Source organism: Oryza glaberrima, chromosome 1, assembly GCF_000147395.1.
Source record: "Oryza glaberrima chromosome 1, OglaRS2, whole genome shotgun sequence".
Classification (NCBI taxonomy): Eukaryota; Viridiplantae; Streptophyta; class Magnoliopsida; order Poales; family Poaceae; genus Oryza; species Oryza glaberrima.
In genome coordinates, this window is record NC_068326.1 from 1,924,098 (window position 1) to 1,938,922 (window position 14,825).

Consider the following 14,825-nt stretch of genomic DNA (forward strand, 5'->3'; position numbering starts at 1 on the left):
AGTTTTAGCTCCAGTTAAAATGGGAGTAGAGCTGGGTGGAGCGTTCTCACAAAATGAGCTAAAAATGTAGAGCTAGGTTTAGGCTGCTCCACAACTCCACTTGAGATCCAACTCCTAGAGCTAAATTTAGAAATTAGAGCTCTACCAAACATGTCGAAATCTCTATAGTGAAACTAGCAGCAAATCCATAGAAATTGAAGTTCGGAAGAGACCTGAAACTATACGGCAGAGACAACTCCCGGACAGGTCGGATGGCCGCTCAAGCTCTGCAGCTACCGTCTATATATATTACCATTAGTCGTCGACGTGTATAAAAATTAATTGGTCAACGAAAAACACTACTGGTCATCTGGGCTTTATGGTGGTGCTGGCTCCGCATGTGTTCGCCAATAGATCCTGAAGCTGCAACGAACCTACAGCGCCGCTAAGTTCAGATCGGACGGCTGACGTTCTCCCGAATTAAAATTCGAAGGAGGGGGCGTAAACACGAAACACTAATAAGGCGAGGTCTCAAGTGCAAAACAGGATCCGGTACTCGTCACCCCTCGATCTGGACCGTCCAAGTCTGATCGGACGGCTGGAGGAGATCCCAGCCTGTGTACTAAGTACTGGACGCGGTGCAGTTCGCGGGCTACCCTTCCACTTCCACTCGCTGGCGATAGCACCGCCCCGGAGCATATGCTCTCCGCAGCCGCCGCCGCCGCCGCCGACGCGCGCTTCCATGGCGGAGCTCCCCGACGAAGAAGACCGCGGCTACGCTCCTGCCTCGCGTCCCCGCCGGCATCCGGTGGAGGAGGAGGAGACTGCCGCGAGTCCGAGTTCGTCACTGGATTTCGCGGCTCCGTTTCATGCCGCAGTTTTTTTTCTTCTTCTTCTTCTTGTTGATAATGAAATTTGTGCGCTTCTTATGCAGAAAAGCGAGACGTTTGCTCGTGGAGAGATACCAGGATGGGGTTTCCAAGAGGTCTCTTCGCTTCTGAAATCCCAATTATATTTCTCGCTGTCCATTTTCTTGAAATCCAATAACACTTAGAAAAGATGTGTGGAATTGCGGAATTGTGGTTAAAATTAAATAGGTATATACTGGATGGAAACTCTAAGCTACAGATTCACCAGGAGAAGAATGAATATATGGCGAACACATTGGAAGAAGAAGAAAAAGAAGATGCAAATTCTTCGATTCCCCGTGCTATTAAGGATTTTGTACTTCCCGCGGGGTTTCCAGGTGACTTAAACTGTTCCATATTTCGTACTCACTTTACCATTCATCGCAGACTAGTATGAAGGGTTTCAGTTTAGTTCCAAACTTTTTTTTCAAACTTCCAACTTTTCCATCACATCAAAACTTTCCTACACACATAAACTTCCAACTTTTCCGTCACATTGTTCCAATTTCAACCAAACTTCCAATTTTGGTGTGAACTAAACACACCCAAAGTACAAAAGTAGAAAGTTCAGTGAATAGGTGTTGTTCAAACTTCTGTAATTAAGTCTAATGAACAGTATCACCATGCTGGGAGCCTGGGACTACAGAATCTCACAACTCTTGTCGAACGTAGACCTGTATTATGTTGAATAATCTCACATTGGCTGTGGAAGGGTAAGGGACCTAATATAAAAATGGGGAATCCCTTATCTCATTGGCTAGCTTGTGAGGGTGGGAAAGTTGCTTTATGATCCTACATTCCTACATAGGAGTATTATATACTTCCTGGCAAACTCATAACTCGCCGTTGTTCTTTGTATACATTACAGGGTCTGTGTCAGACGATTACCTGGAATATATGCTATGGCAATTACCAACAAATGTAACAGGATGGATCTGTCACACGCTGGTTACATCAACCCTTCTAAAGGTATATTATAACTTGAACAAGTTAACAAAAGGTAGCTCCCTTGTTTTATTACTTGATATATGATTTTTATGGACTGCATTATTCCAGTTGCTCTGGGACAAAATAAGGTAGATGACATGACCTTGTCACGTTCTCCCAAATAAAGAAGGGGACAGGAAAAAAAAAATGTCCTGCTTTCGCGTGTTCTGTATTTCCAGTCGGCCTTTTTCTTTTGATGATGATTATGATCACTCTACGATCTGACTTCTGAGGAGCAAAATTACAAGAAAACATGTAGCCTGGTTTTAGTCTTATTGACATTATGTTATACAGTTGAGCAGTTCAATTACAGTCTTGAGTTTTTCAAAGCATGTTCTTCAATCATAATGTTATGTCACAATTTATGATTAACTGATTATAGATTGACGCAGGCTGTAGGTGTTGGGTCCTTTACAGGAACTTCAGCAGCTGCTTCTGCTGCTGCTATAAGGTCATTATCATCCTTGCTATGTTATATCGATTATTAGAAAAGAGTCCTTGGTATTATTATTTCTCTCGAAGTGAAAGAATCATGATACTAATCTTCTTCTCTTTCATTTGTATTTTGGTTACCTTAATTCTACTTGTATATATGATAGGAAAGAGCTTTTCTTGAGTCTTCAATTATTGCATGAATATAGTTAGGGCATGTAGTCAAGCCTGAAGTGTGATGCCAATGCAAGTAGACCTGTTCATATTGTGCTTGTAATTAACTCAGGATGCCAATGCAAGTAGACATGTTCATTTTGTGCTCGTAATAACTCAGACCTCCTAGTTTGTTGCTGAATTAGATCCTCCTAATTCTAAAAAAAAAAACATATTTGTAGATGGGTATCGAAAGATGGCATAGGGGCTTTTGGACGTCTTCTCATTGGTACGGTTAATATGTCTGGTCATATTTTCAGAATATAAATACTGTCCAGGAAGGTGGGAAGGTTCATTAATACTTTACATTGTGCAGGAAGGTTTATGAATAATCTATGTTGTTTAGGAAGCTTTGTGAATGATTTCTTTAGGTGGACGATTCGGAACTCTTTTTGATGATGACCCAAAGAAGTGGCGGATGTATGCCGATTTCATTGGAAGTGCTGGAAGGTTCCTTGATCTACTCTCTTAAATAATAAAAGCATATATGTAAGTTATGTTGACATGGTGACTCGAAAATGTGAAAATTCACTTGTAATATTATCCGTACATATGCAGCATCTTCGAGCTCATCACTCCGCTCTATCCTGGATACTTCCTCCCACTTGCGTCCTTGGGGAATCTAGCAAAGGTACATTGAAAAGAATATATGTATCCGATGTAGTTTCACAGGTGACTTAAGTCTATCTTGAAAAGCCTGCATTTTTGTATAGAAAATCATTGATTCTGGACTTCTTAAGCAGGCTGTAGGAAGAGGATTTAGGGATCCATCCTTCCGTGTTATCCAAAATCACTTCGCGGAATCTGGAAATTTAGGGGAGGTTGCTGCAAAGGTACCTTGTTCATTCCAGTACTTTCTAGCAGTCAATTCAATGTCACTGTGCCCTTTGACTGCACAAGATAGGTACACTGTCACAAATTACCAGTTCTGGTTCAATCAATATAATATTGTTTTTATATGAAAAATAATGCAGTATTACAATCATCGAACAATTTTTCCACGGAATATTAGTTTCAAATCACATTTTTTTGCTCCTGTGAATAAGAGATCTATGATAATAATTTCATTAAATTTTCACTGAAGAAACTCTGATGTATTTTCAGGAGGAAGTATGGGAAGTAGGAGCTCAGTTGTTAGGCCTTTCTATCGGTGTATTTATTATGGTATAATTATCCATAAGTTCTTGGGTTGTTACTTGTTACTTGTTTCAGTTTTTCAGTATTCCATTAACTATTGACTCTCCACTAAGGAAGACAAATGCCAACTTTGATTAAGAATCCATTTGCTGGAATATTTCAGGATACATCAGGTATAAAGTCATCATACCCAACACTTGCTTTGACATGGCTTGGTGTCCGTCTTCTACATCTTTGGTTTCGCTATCAGTCCCTATCAGTTCTCAAATTCCGCACAGTAAGGTGCTTGGCTTAAATTATGTTTTGCTCAATTTGGTACATTGATTTTGGTAACTCAATTTGTTAGACATGATAGTATACATAAATATGATCTATCACCGTCATTTCCCAATGCATGTTTATACTGGTAGGTAAACCTGAAACGCGCTCGGATTCTCGTGAGATCACACGTTGCAAAGCACACAGTTCCTGGTGACATATTCTTCACTTGATGCTTTTTGACACTTTTCTTGCTTTCTGAAGCAATCATTGATAGCCATCCCTGTCCTTCTGTTGTAGATTATGTGACTTGCAACGAGGAGGAGAATATTTTAACATGGGAAAGATTCTTGCATCCACAAATTTCTTTTGGTGTTCCCATGGAGAGAATGCTTGGTGAAGAGGAATCCAGTGACGTGGTATGAATCTTCAGCATTTGTCCAAATCCAAAGTTCTGCCAATTCCTTTTACTTTGCTATAATTTTTTTGAAACTTCATATTACACTGCCTTTTGTAATCAAGATCCCTTGAGGCCTTGACAATTAGAGTTAAAAGCAATAACAAGAAAATCTCTCTGTTAAGCCGTAACTAGTGTTTCAAAATTCAATCAACAACTGCAGCCCGCCTTAGCCTTTTTTGTTGTTTTAGGTGAGTTTTTCTAAACCCAACAATGTTCAAATATAGCCACTATTTTTTAAAAATCTCCTGTATAGCGAGTTATGAACGTTTTCCCCATTTAAGATAACAATTAGGTGAGTCAGCAGCTTAAGCCTGACCCAGTATACGTCACCCGTTCTTTGTATCTGGTAGGCATTGACGCATTGTCCTCACTGAACTGGTTGCTGCTGACCATGCATGTTTTTAACCTATTTATCACTCATGACTCTGCAAGCATATCTCACACCTTAATTCCAACCTATGACCAATCTTTGAAATTGATGATAGGTGGATAGACTATTGAAGTTGTACAGAAATGAGAAATACATCCTCTTTCTCAATCCGATTGGAACAGGCGGAGCAGCATTTTTTGTTACATTCAAGGTAATTTACCACTTAAAATTGCTGCACAGAAGATCAGCAAGAAGTGCATAACATGTGTTTGTTCCTATTATTTCCAGGAGGCTGCAACGAGCATGTCAGTCCTCAGGAGCCTATGGCAAGCGCATTGGCTTGACAAAAATCAGCTAAGGCAGGATGATGTTTTCTCTTGGCTAGGGGAGAGCGTTCTTGCGTTGGAGCATGGATTCCCTGACTTCCTCAAACAGATGGAAATAGCTGGCTGGGATCAGAACCAGATCATACTGAAGGTGCCAAAAGAACCTATCATGGTGATGGAACACCCTGACCAAGAGGTGTAAGATGACAATGCCAACTAACTAATCCATTCTACTCCCTCCGTGTTTTTTAAATGTAAGGCGTATTGACTTTTGGACATGGCGTTAGACCATTCATCTCATGCAAAAATTTAGTGCAAATATGAGTCACAACAAAATAATTAATATTTATAGAGTTTTTTTAATAAGACGAATGGTCAAACATCATGTTCCAAAATCAACGATGTCATATATTTAAAAACCGGGGTAGTAGCAATTTTGGAGCAGTGCTGACCTAATAGTACTTATAATCCTGGAGTTTCCATTCCAAATGCCTTCCGATGTCCTGCTGAGTGATGATTAACTGAACAATATAGAAGCCCAAAACTTCTGATAGCAGAAGTGTAGTGAGCAAACTGTCTGCATTGGAAGCAAAAATTGCATGGCTTAAAAGCATCAGCTTGCTCTTCTGCTGCTACTTCTGAGCTTAATGAACTCTTGTGTGCCCACAGATAAAATAGTTACTCTTCACTAGTAACTTAGCAACGTAGCGGATCAGTATATTGCCATTCAGTAACTTTATATACATAGCTGCATTCTTGTCGACAAGCATATCTTGTCAGCATTCAAAACTAACTGAGACTACCACTTCTAAACATTTTACTCAAGACTGCTGCAGTATACAACTACGAGCCTCCAGCATTTCAGCTAAGGAGGCAATACAGTACAAAAATGATGCTGCAGCAGCTGGTAATAAGTGGTTTATGTCAAAATGTTTGGTGCATCAACTTCACTATATATATCAAACCTTGGATTTGCCCTTCCCCTTTATGGTATGAGTGAAGCGAGTCTTCTTCGCTTTCTTCTTCTTCTTTCCATCACAACTGCCATCTGAGTCATCATCACTGCTATTCTCATGCTTGCCATTTGATTTTTTCCGGCTGCCTGATCCATATACAAATTCCTTTGCCTTCTCTCTGTTCCTCTCTTCAGTAGCATCACTTTCAGTCTTTGGTTTCCAAATGAAAATGGACCTGCAAGGACAGCCATGTAAGACTGAAAGAAAGACGGTAGCATTGGATAGAGATGTTGAGTACAAACATATCAGTTGGCCTACCTTGAACTTCCTGAAGCCAGGATATCATCTCGCGGATGTAGCTTGTTCACCGGGCTGATAGTTGTAATGTCAGGGTCCATCACCTCAGCCAGAAGCTTCCCAGTACTGGTGTCTATGAAATCAATGGGATGTAGAGCAATCCCATTGTAGTTTTCACTTATGTAACGACCAATAACTGCAACTGTTTCTGTGTGATCCTACAGAGCATTACCATTCCATTTTAAAACTGATCAAATGCAAATTAATGAAAAAATATCTGAAAAAGAGAAATGTGTTATTGAACTGAACCTTTGGATCCCACTCTGCTTTGAAGGGAGTCAAGTGACGATTGAAGTCATGGCTGTGAACAATCTCTCTACTTGGGGATTCCAGATTACCAAAAATATAATCCCATACACGGATTCGATTATCCTGACATGTTGTCAAGATCTTATTCCCACTTTGTGGGGAAAAATATCCTGAATTAACAACTCTTCCATGAGCAAGGCTCGCAAAGGCAGAGTTGGGCTCCAGCTTCCTTGTATCCCAAATACGGGCCTAATAATCAAATCGCAGAGAGAAGTGGAAAATATTATTATTCACAAAGCAGAAATTAAAAGGAATATGCAGGCGTGCAGAACACACTCACATAGTGATCATTTCCACTGCTTAGAAGAACTTCAGGCTGAGCAGGGTTACAGTGGAGGCTGGTAACCTTGCTACCCTTTTTATGTATAAGAATTGGATCTCCAATTCTTGCCTTCAACCGTCTATCCAGCCTGCAAGTAGAAAGGTGTAGGACATATATAATAGTCTATATTATGTCAATAGTCTAATGTGGCAGATGCATATATAACACCGAGAAATGCTACACATAATAGCACAAAGAAAAACCTCGAAAATAAAAATCATCATTGATACAAAACTATTTGGAACTTGCTGCCAAGCAAATGCATTGAATGAAACATATTAACACGCAAGTTGACTGATCATATGAAGCTGCTAGCTGCAAATACAGCATGGTAGGCCTTTTTTATTCATATAAGGTACCAAACCACTTCCTGGGGATACTCACAAGTGAAGAAAACCGAAGCTATCCGCCACCAAAAGAAGACCTTTGTCAGAGTTAAAGTCCATCCCGTAAATCATGCGCCAAGTGCTCGGACCCTGTTGTGAGAAACAAACTGGAATTGTTAGCTGTTACAGGGAAGTGCAAAATGGATGTGAATTTGTTCAGAACAGTGCAATAAAATGGTTATCTAACTACAATAAAAGATGTAGAATGCAAATAAAATATATAATAGCATAAGCTTGACTAGAAAGCAGTGGAAACTTACATTCCAGCCATTTGGATTTAAATTCAGCAGAGAGGAGCCAATTCCAGTGTCCAAGTCTGTGCTACTTATAGTACCATCAGAAGAGGCTGTATATAGTAATCCATCATTGGTAGTGTCAAACCTGTACAGAACATAATCAAGTTGCAATATTTTATCCTTGGACAATAGAAACAAACAATAAAAACTGTGGAGGAAAAGCTCTTACTTCATGCTGTTGAGAATGCAAGAATGCACAGAATCATAAGTAATCTTCTCATGCAACTTGACGTAATCCCAAACACCTAATAGTCCTTTCTGTGTGGGCAGAACAGCTAAGTATGGTCAGTAGTTGCATATGTTCCAGAACTGCAACTGAACTTGAAAAGAATTTAAGTGGACAACAAAGTCCCTAGTACGGAGTAGGGACTGTAATACCTTGTCTCCTGATAAAAGCACATTATTCTTAGTTGGATGGAATTCCAAGCAGGTCACACGCCTCTGGTGAAATTTTATGTTCCCACACTCCAGTTGATTGGGTATCAGAAACTGAGGCTTAACCTAAAAGTTGGGAGAAAAGAAACTGTCAAAACTGGTACTAGCAAAGACATATAAATATCGCAAAAGAAAAACTAGTAAGAAAAAAAGGCATTTGGTGGATTTTATACCATGGGAATCTTGCCTTTAACTTGGCTCTGAAACACATAATCCAGTGAAGTGTTTGTGTTCCTTCTAGAGGCCGGGATAACACCATGCTCCATTGCTACTCTATGTGGGCATGTCAAGGTTGTATGGCCTGCGAATGAGGGAAAATATGGTGGTATGTCAGTGACTCAGATAACCACCATTCATGTTAGTTTTGCCAAGGGATAAAAGTGCTATTGCAGAAGAAATGGACTTCTTATTTATTTGGTAAGACTGTCAATCAAGCTCTCAAGATGTTAATGGCAATTTTGTTTGTACGATCAATCAAAGGAGCGGCTATTTGAGCAAACTGAAGAAATATGAGAAAGTAAGATGGGTAGGTCCATCAATAACAGACTGTATATTGTTACTCTATGCATCTCTTTCTGGTCCGAATAAATGATTGGTTCATTCGTATATCCCTCTAATCTTGAGGGAAGAGGCAACTTTCAGAAACTATCTAGAGCAAGAAGTTGCCTAAACTGCATGTGAGCATGAATACGAGCAATTACTACTTCATCAACATCAGTTCTTGACATCGCCACTTCCCCATTTGGAAATTCCGGTTTCTCACTCAGCTATCTCAAATTAGTGCTCTGACTGAACTCTTGTGCTCGAAAAGGCACAAAAAAGAAAACAAGCATACAGTGAAGGGTATCAGAACCTGGCATCTTGCATAGGAAACAAGGCTTCCTGGGGCAATCGATATACACTGCTCCCTTAAACCCGGCCTCATGCCCTGTACTCTTGCAAACCTGCAACCAGACCAGACATCACAAGGCACACATCAACTACAGTTAGAGAACATTCACACCCAGAAAAGTTCAGAAACCATCAAGGAAACTCTATCCAAGGGAAAAAAATCTCAAAGTTTTGCTGAAGTGAATAGAAAAGAATGAGTCTTTCCCTGCCCAAACCATTTTTTTACTAGAGAGAGATATGCAGGAGAGTAAGCAACCATCCACATTAAACCCAATATAATCAAATAGATTATCAACAGTAGGGGCTTTTCGTATCCCAGAATTAAGCAAAACGGAAAAAGCACCAAGTTAACATCTCCAATCCCAAAAGCTATCGGAATGAAAGTATTAGTAGCAAAGTAGTAAGAAACAAGATGAGGAACTCTTCAAGCTCCAAACCCCCAAACCGCTTGGGAGGCCAAGTTCCAGCACACAGATTAAAGTCGAAGCATCAGGACGAAGCATTCCTTCCGAAATCCGAACATTAATGGATGGATATAGCACAATCCGGAGATTGAGGAGGAAAAACCGAAAGAAAATCCTGGCACCGACCACGACCACGAGCACTATACCTTGCACACTTTCTTGAGACTAATAGTGATCGAGGCCTTCCTCCCGCTCCTCGCCGCCGCAGCCACGGGGGACACCTCCTCCTCCTTACCCGAGGGTTCCGCCGCTTCGCCATCATCGTCATCGACTTCTCCGGAGCCCTCCTCCTCAGCATCCTCCTCTCCCTCGTCGGAGGATGAGGAAGACGAGGAGGCTTCCTGCTGGTCCTCCTCCTCGTCGTCGTCGTCGGGGGCGGCGTACGGCCCGCGGCGGCGGCGGTTGTGGACGAAGCGGGCGCGGGTGGTAGGGCCCATGTGTCGGTGAGAGTACGAGGCCTCCGCAGGCGGGAAAGAGGGGAAGTGTGGTGAGCGAAGTGGACACCAAGCGCTTTGCCCTCTCCGTCTCAGGCTCCAGTCCTTGGCCTCTCTGCCTTCCTGGGGTTTTGTTTTTGCTTTGATCTTCGTGCTGGTCAGTTTTGTGCAAAGTTAAGTACTTATCCCTTCGTAAAAAATCAAATCATGTGCTTTCGTATCCAACGCTTCACTATCCATCTTATATAAAACTTTTTTATAATTAATATTTTTATTGTTGTTAGATGATAAAACATGATTAATACTTTACATATTTTTTCATATTTTTTACAAATAAGACGGACGGTCAAACGTTGGACACGGAAACCTAATTTTTTTTAACGGAGATAGTACTACTAGCACAACGCCACAACACACAAAACATTCACTAGCCAAGCGAAGTTTATGCTATGATGAAAAATACAGAGAAATGTTACCCCCGTATTAGTAATGCCTAAATTTTAACATTATCAATATTTCATGTGCTATTGACAAATTTTAATACTCCCTCCCTTCTTTAAAAAAAACTCCCTCTACCCCCAAAATAACCAGTGCATAGCTTAAGATGGTTGTATTTTAGAAGTGCGAGAGTATTCAACATGCTAGTGATATTTTTTAAGGATTTCTTTTTTTTTTCATTTTAAATGAAAGCTTATGATAACAGGCACTGTATCTTTTTATATCTTTGTTAGTGGTTACTCCTTTCTTCCCAAAATAAACGCAGCCATGAGTTTCCGCGTACAACTTTCATCGTCCATCTTATTTAAAAACTTTTTTATGATTAGTATTTTTATTGATATTAGATTATAAAACATGAATAGTACTTTATGCGTACTTATGCTTTTTTAGTTTTTTCAAAAAAAATAAATAAGACGAACAATCAAAGTTGGACACGAAAACTTATGGCTGAGTTTATTCTGGGACAGATGAAGTATTTCAGATAGGTCTGCATGTATCTCTTACGGCACTGAGCCTTTTTATATCTATGTGCCACATCTTTTGTTTTTGTTTTAGTTATTATTACAGCGATACTCCAATCTCTATTGTTTTAATATAAGCCACGTTTCATGCGGAAAAAAAATTTACCTTAATAGGCTGAAACTTTGGGTCGTGAAATTTATAGGAATTTGTGTTTTTCTATCCTCGTTTGTGGGCCTTTAATACCTGAAAGACAATACTAGTAAACTAAGTATACCCCGCGCATTGCTGCGAGAATTTTAAAAAAATGGTTACAGAAAGAATAGTAGTGGTACAGTTATAGTATATCACCTCTAAAGCAAATAATAATACTGAAAGCTTGACCTATCAAGCTTAGTGATCAAACGATAACATTACGATGAAGTATCAGAAAAATATTTAGGCAGTACATGCAAATCTTGTCATGCATCACTTTTACCAAACTCAACAGATGCTAATCTACATACATATCATATGGAACTATTGACTTAATTTTCCTGTAGAATAGTACATATATGTTCAACGAAAATCATGTTAAACTCTTACAATGATTGCATTGATATCAAAAGGAAAGACTGGTTAATGAAAAATGACAAATGGTCTGTGCAAAGACTGCTAAAGTAAACAAAATTGTCTGTCAAGCAACCTGTAAGTGACAAACACGATGAGAAAATTATATAGTGCATTTAGGAATTTTACTATTGCTCACACATAATTTCATAAATATATCTCGGAACAGATTTGTTCAACCTCAAAGAGTGCTTGTTGTGAATACGGTTGATATACCCATTGAAACGGAGAGGCTTTACTGCTAGTAAAATTTCCTCGTAAATGAATGAGTAACTTATTGAATAATTAAGAGTAAAATGCACCAGCGGTCCTTAAACTTGTCAGCAGGTTTCACTTAGGTCCACGAATTTGCAAAGTGCACATCGAGGTCCCTAAACTTGGTTTATTGTATCATCCCGGTCCAAAGCCGCGTTTGACCGTGGTCTTACCTACGTTCCATGTCATGTGGACGATGACATGGATTTTTATTTTATTTTTTCTCCCTTCTTCTTTCTCTTTTCTCTTTAATGAAAATACGATGGCATGTACGATGACGTGTATGAGGCATTTTCATCTTTTCGACAAGGAAGAAAGAGAAAAAAAGAACATGTCTCTTTTCTCTTTAATGAAAATACGATGGCATGTACGATGACGTGTATAAGGCATTTTCATCTTTTCGACAAGGAAGAAAGAGAAAAAAAGAAGGAAAAAGGGAGAAAAAATAAAATAAAAATCCATGTCATCGTCCACGTGGCGTGCCACGTAGGCAAGATCACGGTCAAACGCGACTTTGGACCGAGATGATACAATAAACCAAGTTTAGGGATCTCGATATGCGCTTTACAAGTTCGTGGACCTAAGTGAAACCTGCTGACAAATTTAAGTACCACTGGTGCATTTTACTATTAAAGAAGACTAAACTATTTTTTTAGAGAGGAGGCCATATGGCCCGGCTTTTTTAGAAAGCCACACACGGCAGAGCAGAAGACTAAACTATTCTAGAAAAATAAATTAGGGAATTGAACATTGAACACCAAACCGACCGTTTCTTGTAATGTGTGCGAAGAAACAGAAAGGTAAGGGAGTGATTTTACCATAGTTTGCAATAGATCTTATACTGCTAAAAAATACAATGTCAATTCAAAGAGGGAAAAAGACCAACATATTTGCTATCTTCAGTGGCGAGAAAAAAAATCAAGTATAGACATTAGAGCACACACATAAGGCGATGGAAAAACCAAGCTCCTGTATTCTTTAAAAAAACACAAAATAAATTCAGTTGATATTGTAGTAGTATATAAGATAAAGGAAGGAGTTACCTGGGACAACGATTGGATCAGCGATGACATGGCAAATCAATGAAAATAACAGTGGCGAGGTGATCCAGAAATCAGGAAAGCACAACACATCTGTATGTTAAGAACTGCAACTGATGAATTGCATTAGCGGATAATCATGCCGATAAAATCATGAAATCCGTTGACAATATGAAATCTCGCTTTTCATAGATATGCCAATGGCTCTGGTCTGTGGCTTTCTCCTGCTGCTGTTCGATTTTTCACGCTTGGTGTGTGAACTGTGTGAACAAAAATATAAATGGGCATATGGCCACAATAGCTGAATCAACAGGATTGAAGACTCAGGCAAGAAACTACTCCAATAAATCGACAATATTCAAAAAGAGATGATGGAGGTCGCAGGCTCGTAGCCGAACATGTGCAAAGAAGGCGAGATACTGCACGGCACACTGGCGGAAGGGGATCAGGTGCACTCGTATTAACAAAGAGAAAGAAACGGTTGAGCCCCTGCTGGAGGAAGATGATCCGTCGGCGGCGCTGCTTCATATTCTCATGAGTCGGTGTCTGTTGGGGTTCAGGGGCAGCGATCGCCTGATTTTGACAGTTTCTAATGTAAATGCTTGTGATTAAGGGAGGGGAATGAGAAGTGATTACCATCTCTGCTGGCGGTTGAGGATGAGGGAGGGGCCATTTGATTTCACCATGGATGGCGTCAGGGTTCCCGACGTTTCTCCCCATCAGCGCATCGCTACATGGATCGCTCCCGACGTTTCTCCCGCGACCCAGGCGAACGGATGCCGCACCACTCTCCCCATTGGCGCATAGCTGCATGGATCGCTCCCGATGTTTCTCCCGCAACCCAGGCGAACAGATGCCACACCACACCTCGCCGTGCGCTATCCCTACCAAAACCTGCGCGCGACCGCGCCGCGTTGTCCCTACCAACACCCGCGCGTGACTGCGCCGCACCAGGCGGTTCGCCACACTGCGCCGCCGTCGCTCCGATTCAGGAAGTCGGGCTCGGGAGGATGAGAGAGACACACCGAACCCTAAATCACTCATTGGGCCGCGGGCTGCGATACACTCATATGGGCCTCCTTCGATGCCTCACGCCTGTGAAGTACTACCTCCGTCTTAAAATGTAGCTATTTCTAGCACAATACTTTGTTCCAAAATGAAGCTATTTTTCTACCTACCTTCTCCTCTCAACCAATCACAACCATTCTTTTTCACCTACTTTCTCTTTTCAACCAATCACACACCTTCTTCAATCATTCTCACATACTTTCTTAATACCCGTGCCAACCTCAAAAATGCTTACATTTTGGGATGGAGGAAGTACACTGATATGGGCCTCCTTCGCTGCCTCACGCCTGTGAAGTCCCTCGCTTCCTCACGTCTGTGAAGTCAGCCTTTTCATCCAACGACTGAGATGCGATGTAATCATCCGATCCAATGGCTGCCAATCAATGATGACGGGGAACACTGGGGTTTGAGCTTTAGGAGATTAATTGCACTTAGTGGGGGATAACTTTATAGGAAGAAGGGATACACGGTTAATTTGCTCCGTACTACATAAGGATAATCCCAACTCATAAACTATTTATTTAGTAGTTTCCATACTTGCCATGTCACATCGGTATTATCTATATAAACTATACATCTAATAATGGATGTTTTTTCAAAATAAATTATCATCCAATCACTTTCTCTCTCTTCCTTCATCCGCCTATTATTTTGTTTTCATTAATTATTGGAGTAGTTTCTTCATCGTTCTTTCTTTTCTCGTTAACTCTCTTATCACTTTACTTTTTTCTAATTGTGAAATACTTCCTCCGTTTCATAATGTAAGATTTTCTAGATATATAAACGTGGACAATGCTAGAAAGTCTTACATTATGAAACGGATTGAGTATATGCTACGGAAACTATATCAGAGCTGATCGATATAGAGAGTTAGTGCTGCCCTTAAATAAACTTGGTTAGAGTATAACACTCGAAAGATGAAACGAAGGTGATTTGGCTGTCACGGCATGTTGTCACGATCATCGGTTACTGGGGA

At 40.4% G+C, this 14,825-nt stretch overlaps 2 protein-coding genes across 5 annotated transcripts; one reads left to right on the plus strand and one right to left on the minus strand.

The window, feature by feature from the left end:
• The first annotated feature begins 625 nt into the window (after window positions 1-625).
• LOC127779134 (protein root UVB sensitive 5) lies at window positions 626-5,507 on the plus strand. Of its 4 annotated transcripts, none has more exons than XM_052305856.1 (15): window positions 626-818; window positions 914-964; window positions 1,077-1,225; window positions 1,756-1,856; window positions 2,267-2,325; window positions 2,702-2,748; window positions 2,891-2,969; window positions 3,078-3,150; window positions 3,263-3,352; window positions 3,624-3,683; window positions 3,820-3,933; window positions 4,067-4,127; window positions 4,215-4,333; window positions 4,860-4,955; window positions 5,033-5,507. In XM_052305856.1, exons 1-15 carry the CDS (start codon window positions 679-681, stop codon window positions 5,270-5,272), a joined length of 1,479 nt encoding a protein of 492 aa, XP_052161816.1. In that variant the 5' UTR covers window positions 626-678; the 3' UTR covers window positions 5,273-5,507. The 4 variants fall into 4 exon arrangements, with proteins under 4 accessions (XP_052161816.1, XP_052161797.1, XP_052161807.1 ...); XM_052305837.1 differs by having other exon boundaries at window positions 649-812; XM_052305847.1 differs by having other exon boundaries at window positions 732-812; window positions 1,117-1,225.
• A 348-nt stretch (window positions 5,508-5,855) lies between these two features.
• Window positions 5,856-13,799, minus strand: LOC127779125 (DNA damage-binding protein 2). Its single transcript, XM_052305825.1, has 14 exons — window positions 13,418-13,799; window positions 12,785-12,874; window positions 11,046-11,123; window positions 9,633-10,074; window positions 8,985-9,075; window positions 8,305-8,432; window positions 8,075-8,197; window positions 7,866-7,954; window positions 7,661-7,781; window positions 7,399-7,490; window positions 6,973-7,102; window positions 6,633-6,881; window positions 6,345-6,541; window positions 5,856-6,261 (listed from the first exon to the last, which is right to left on the minus strand). The coding sequence occupies exons 4-14, from the start codon at window positions 9,921-9,923 to the stop codon at window positions 6,030-6,032; spliced, it is 1,743 nt and encodes a 580-aa protein (XP_052161785.1). The 5' UTR covers window positions 9,924-10,074; window positions 11,046-11,123; window positions 12,785-12,874; window positions 13,418-13,799; the 3' UTR covers window positions 5,856-6,029.
• Window positions 13,800-14,825: the final 1,026 nt, after the last annotated feature.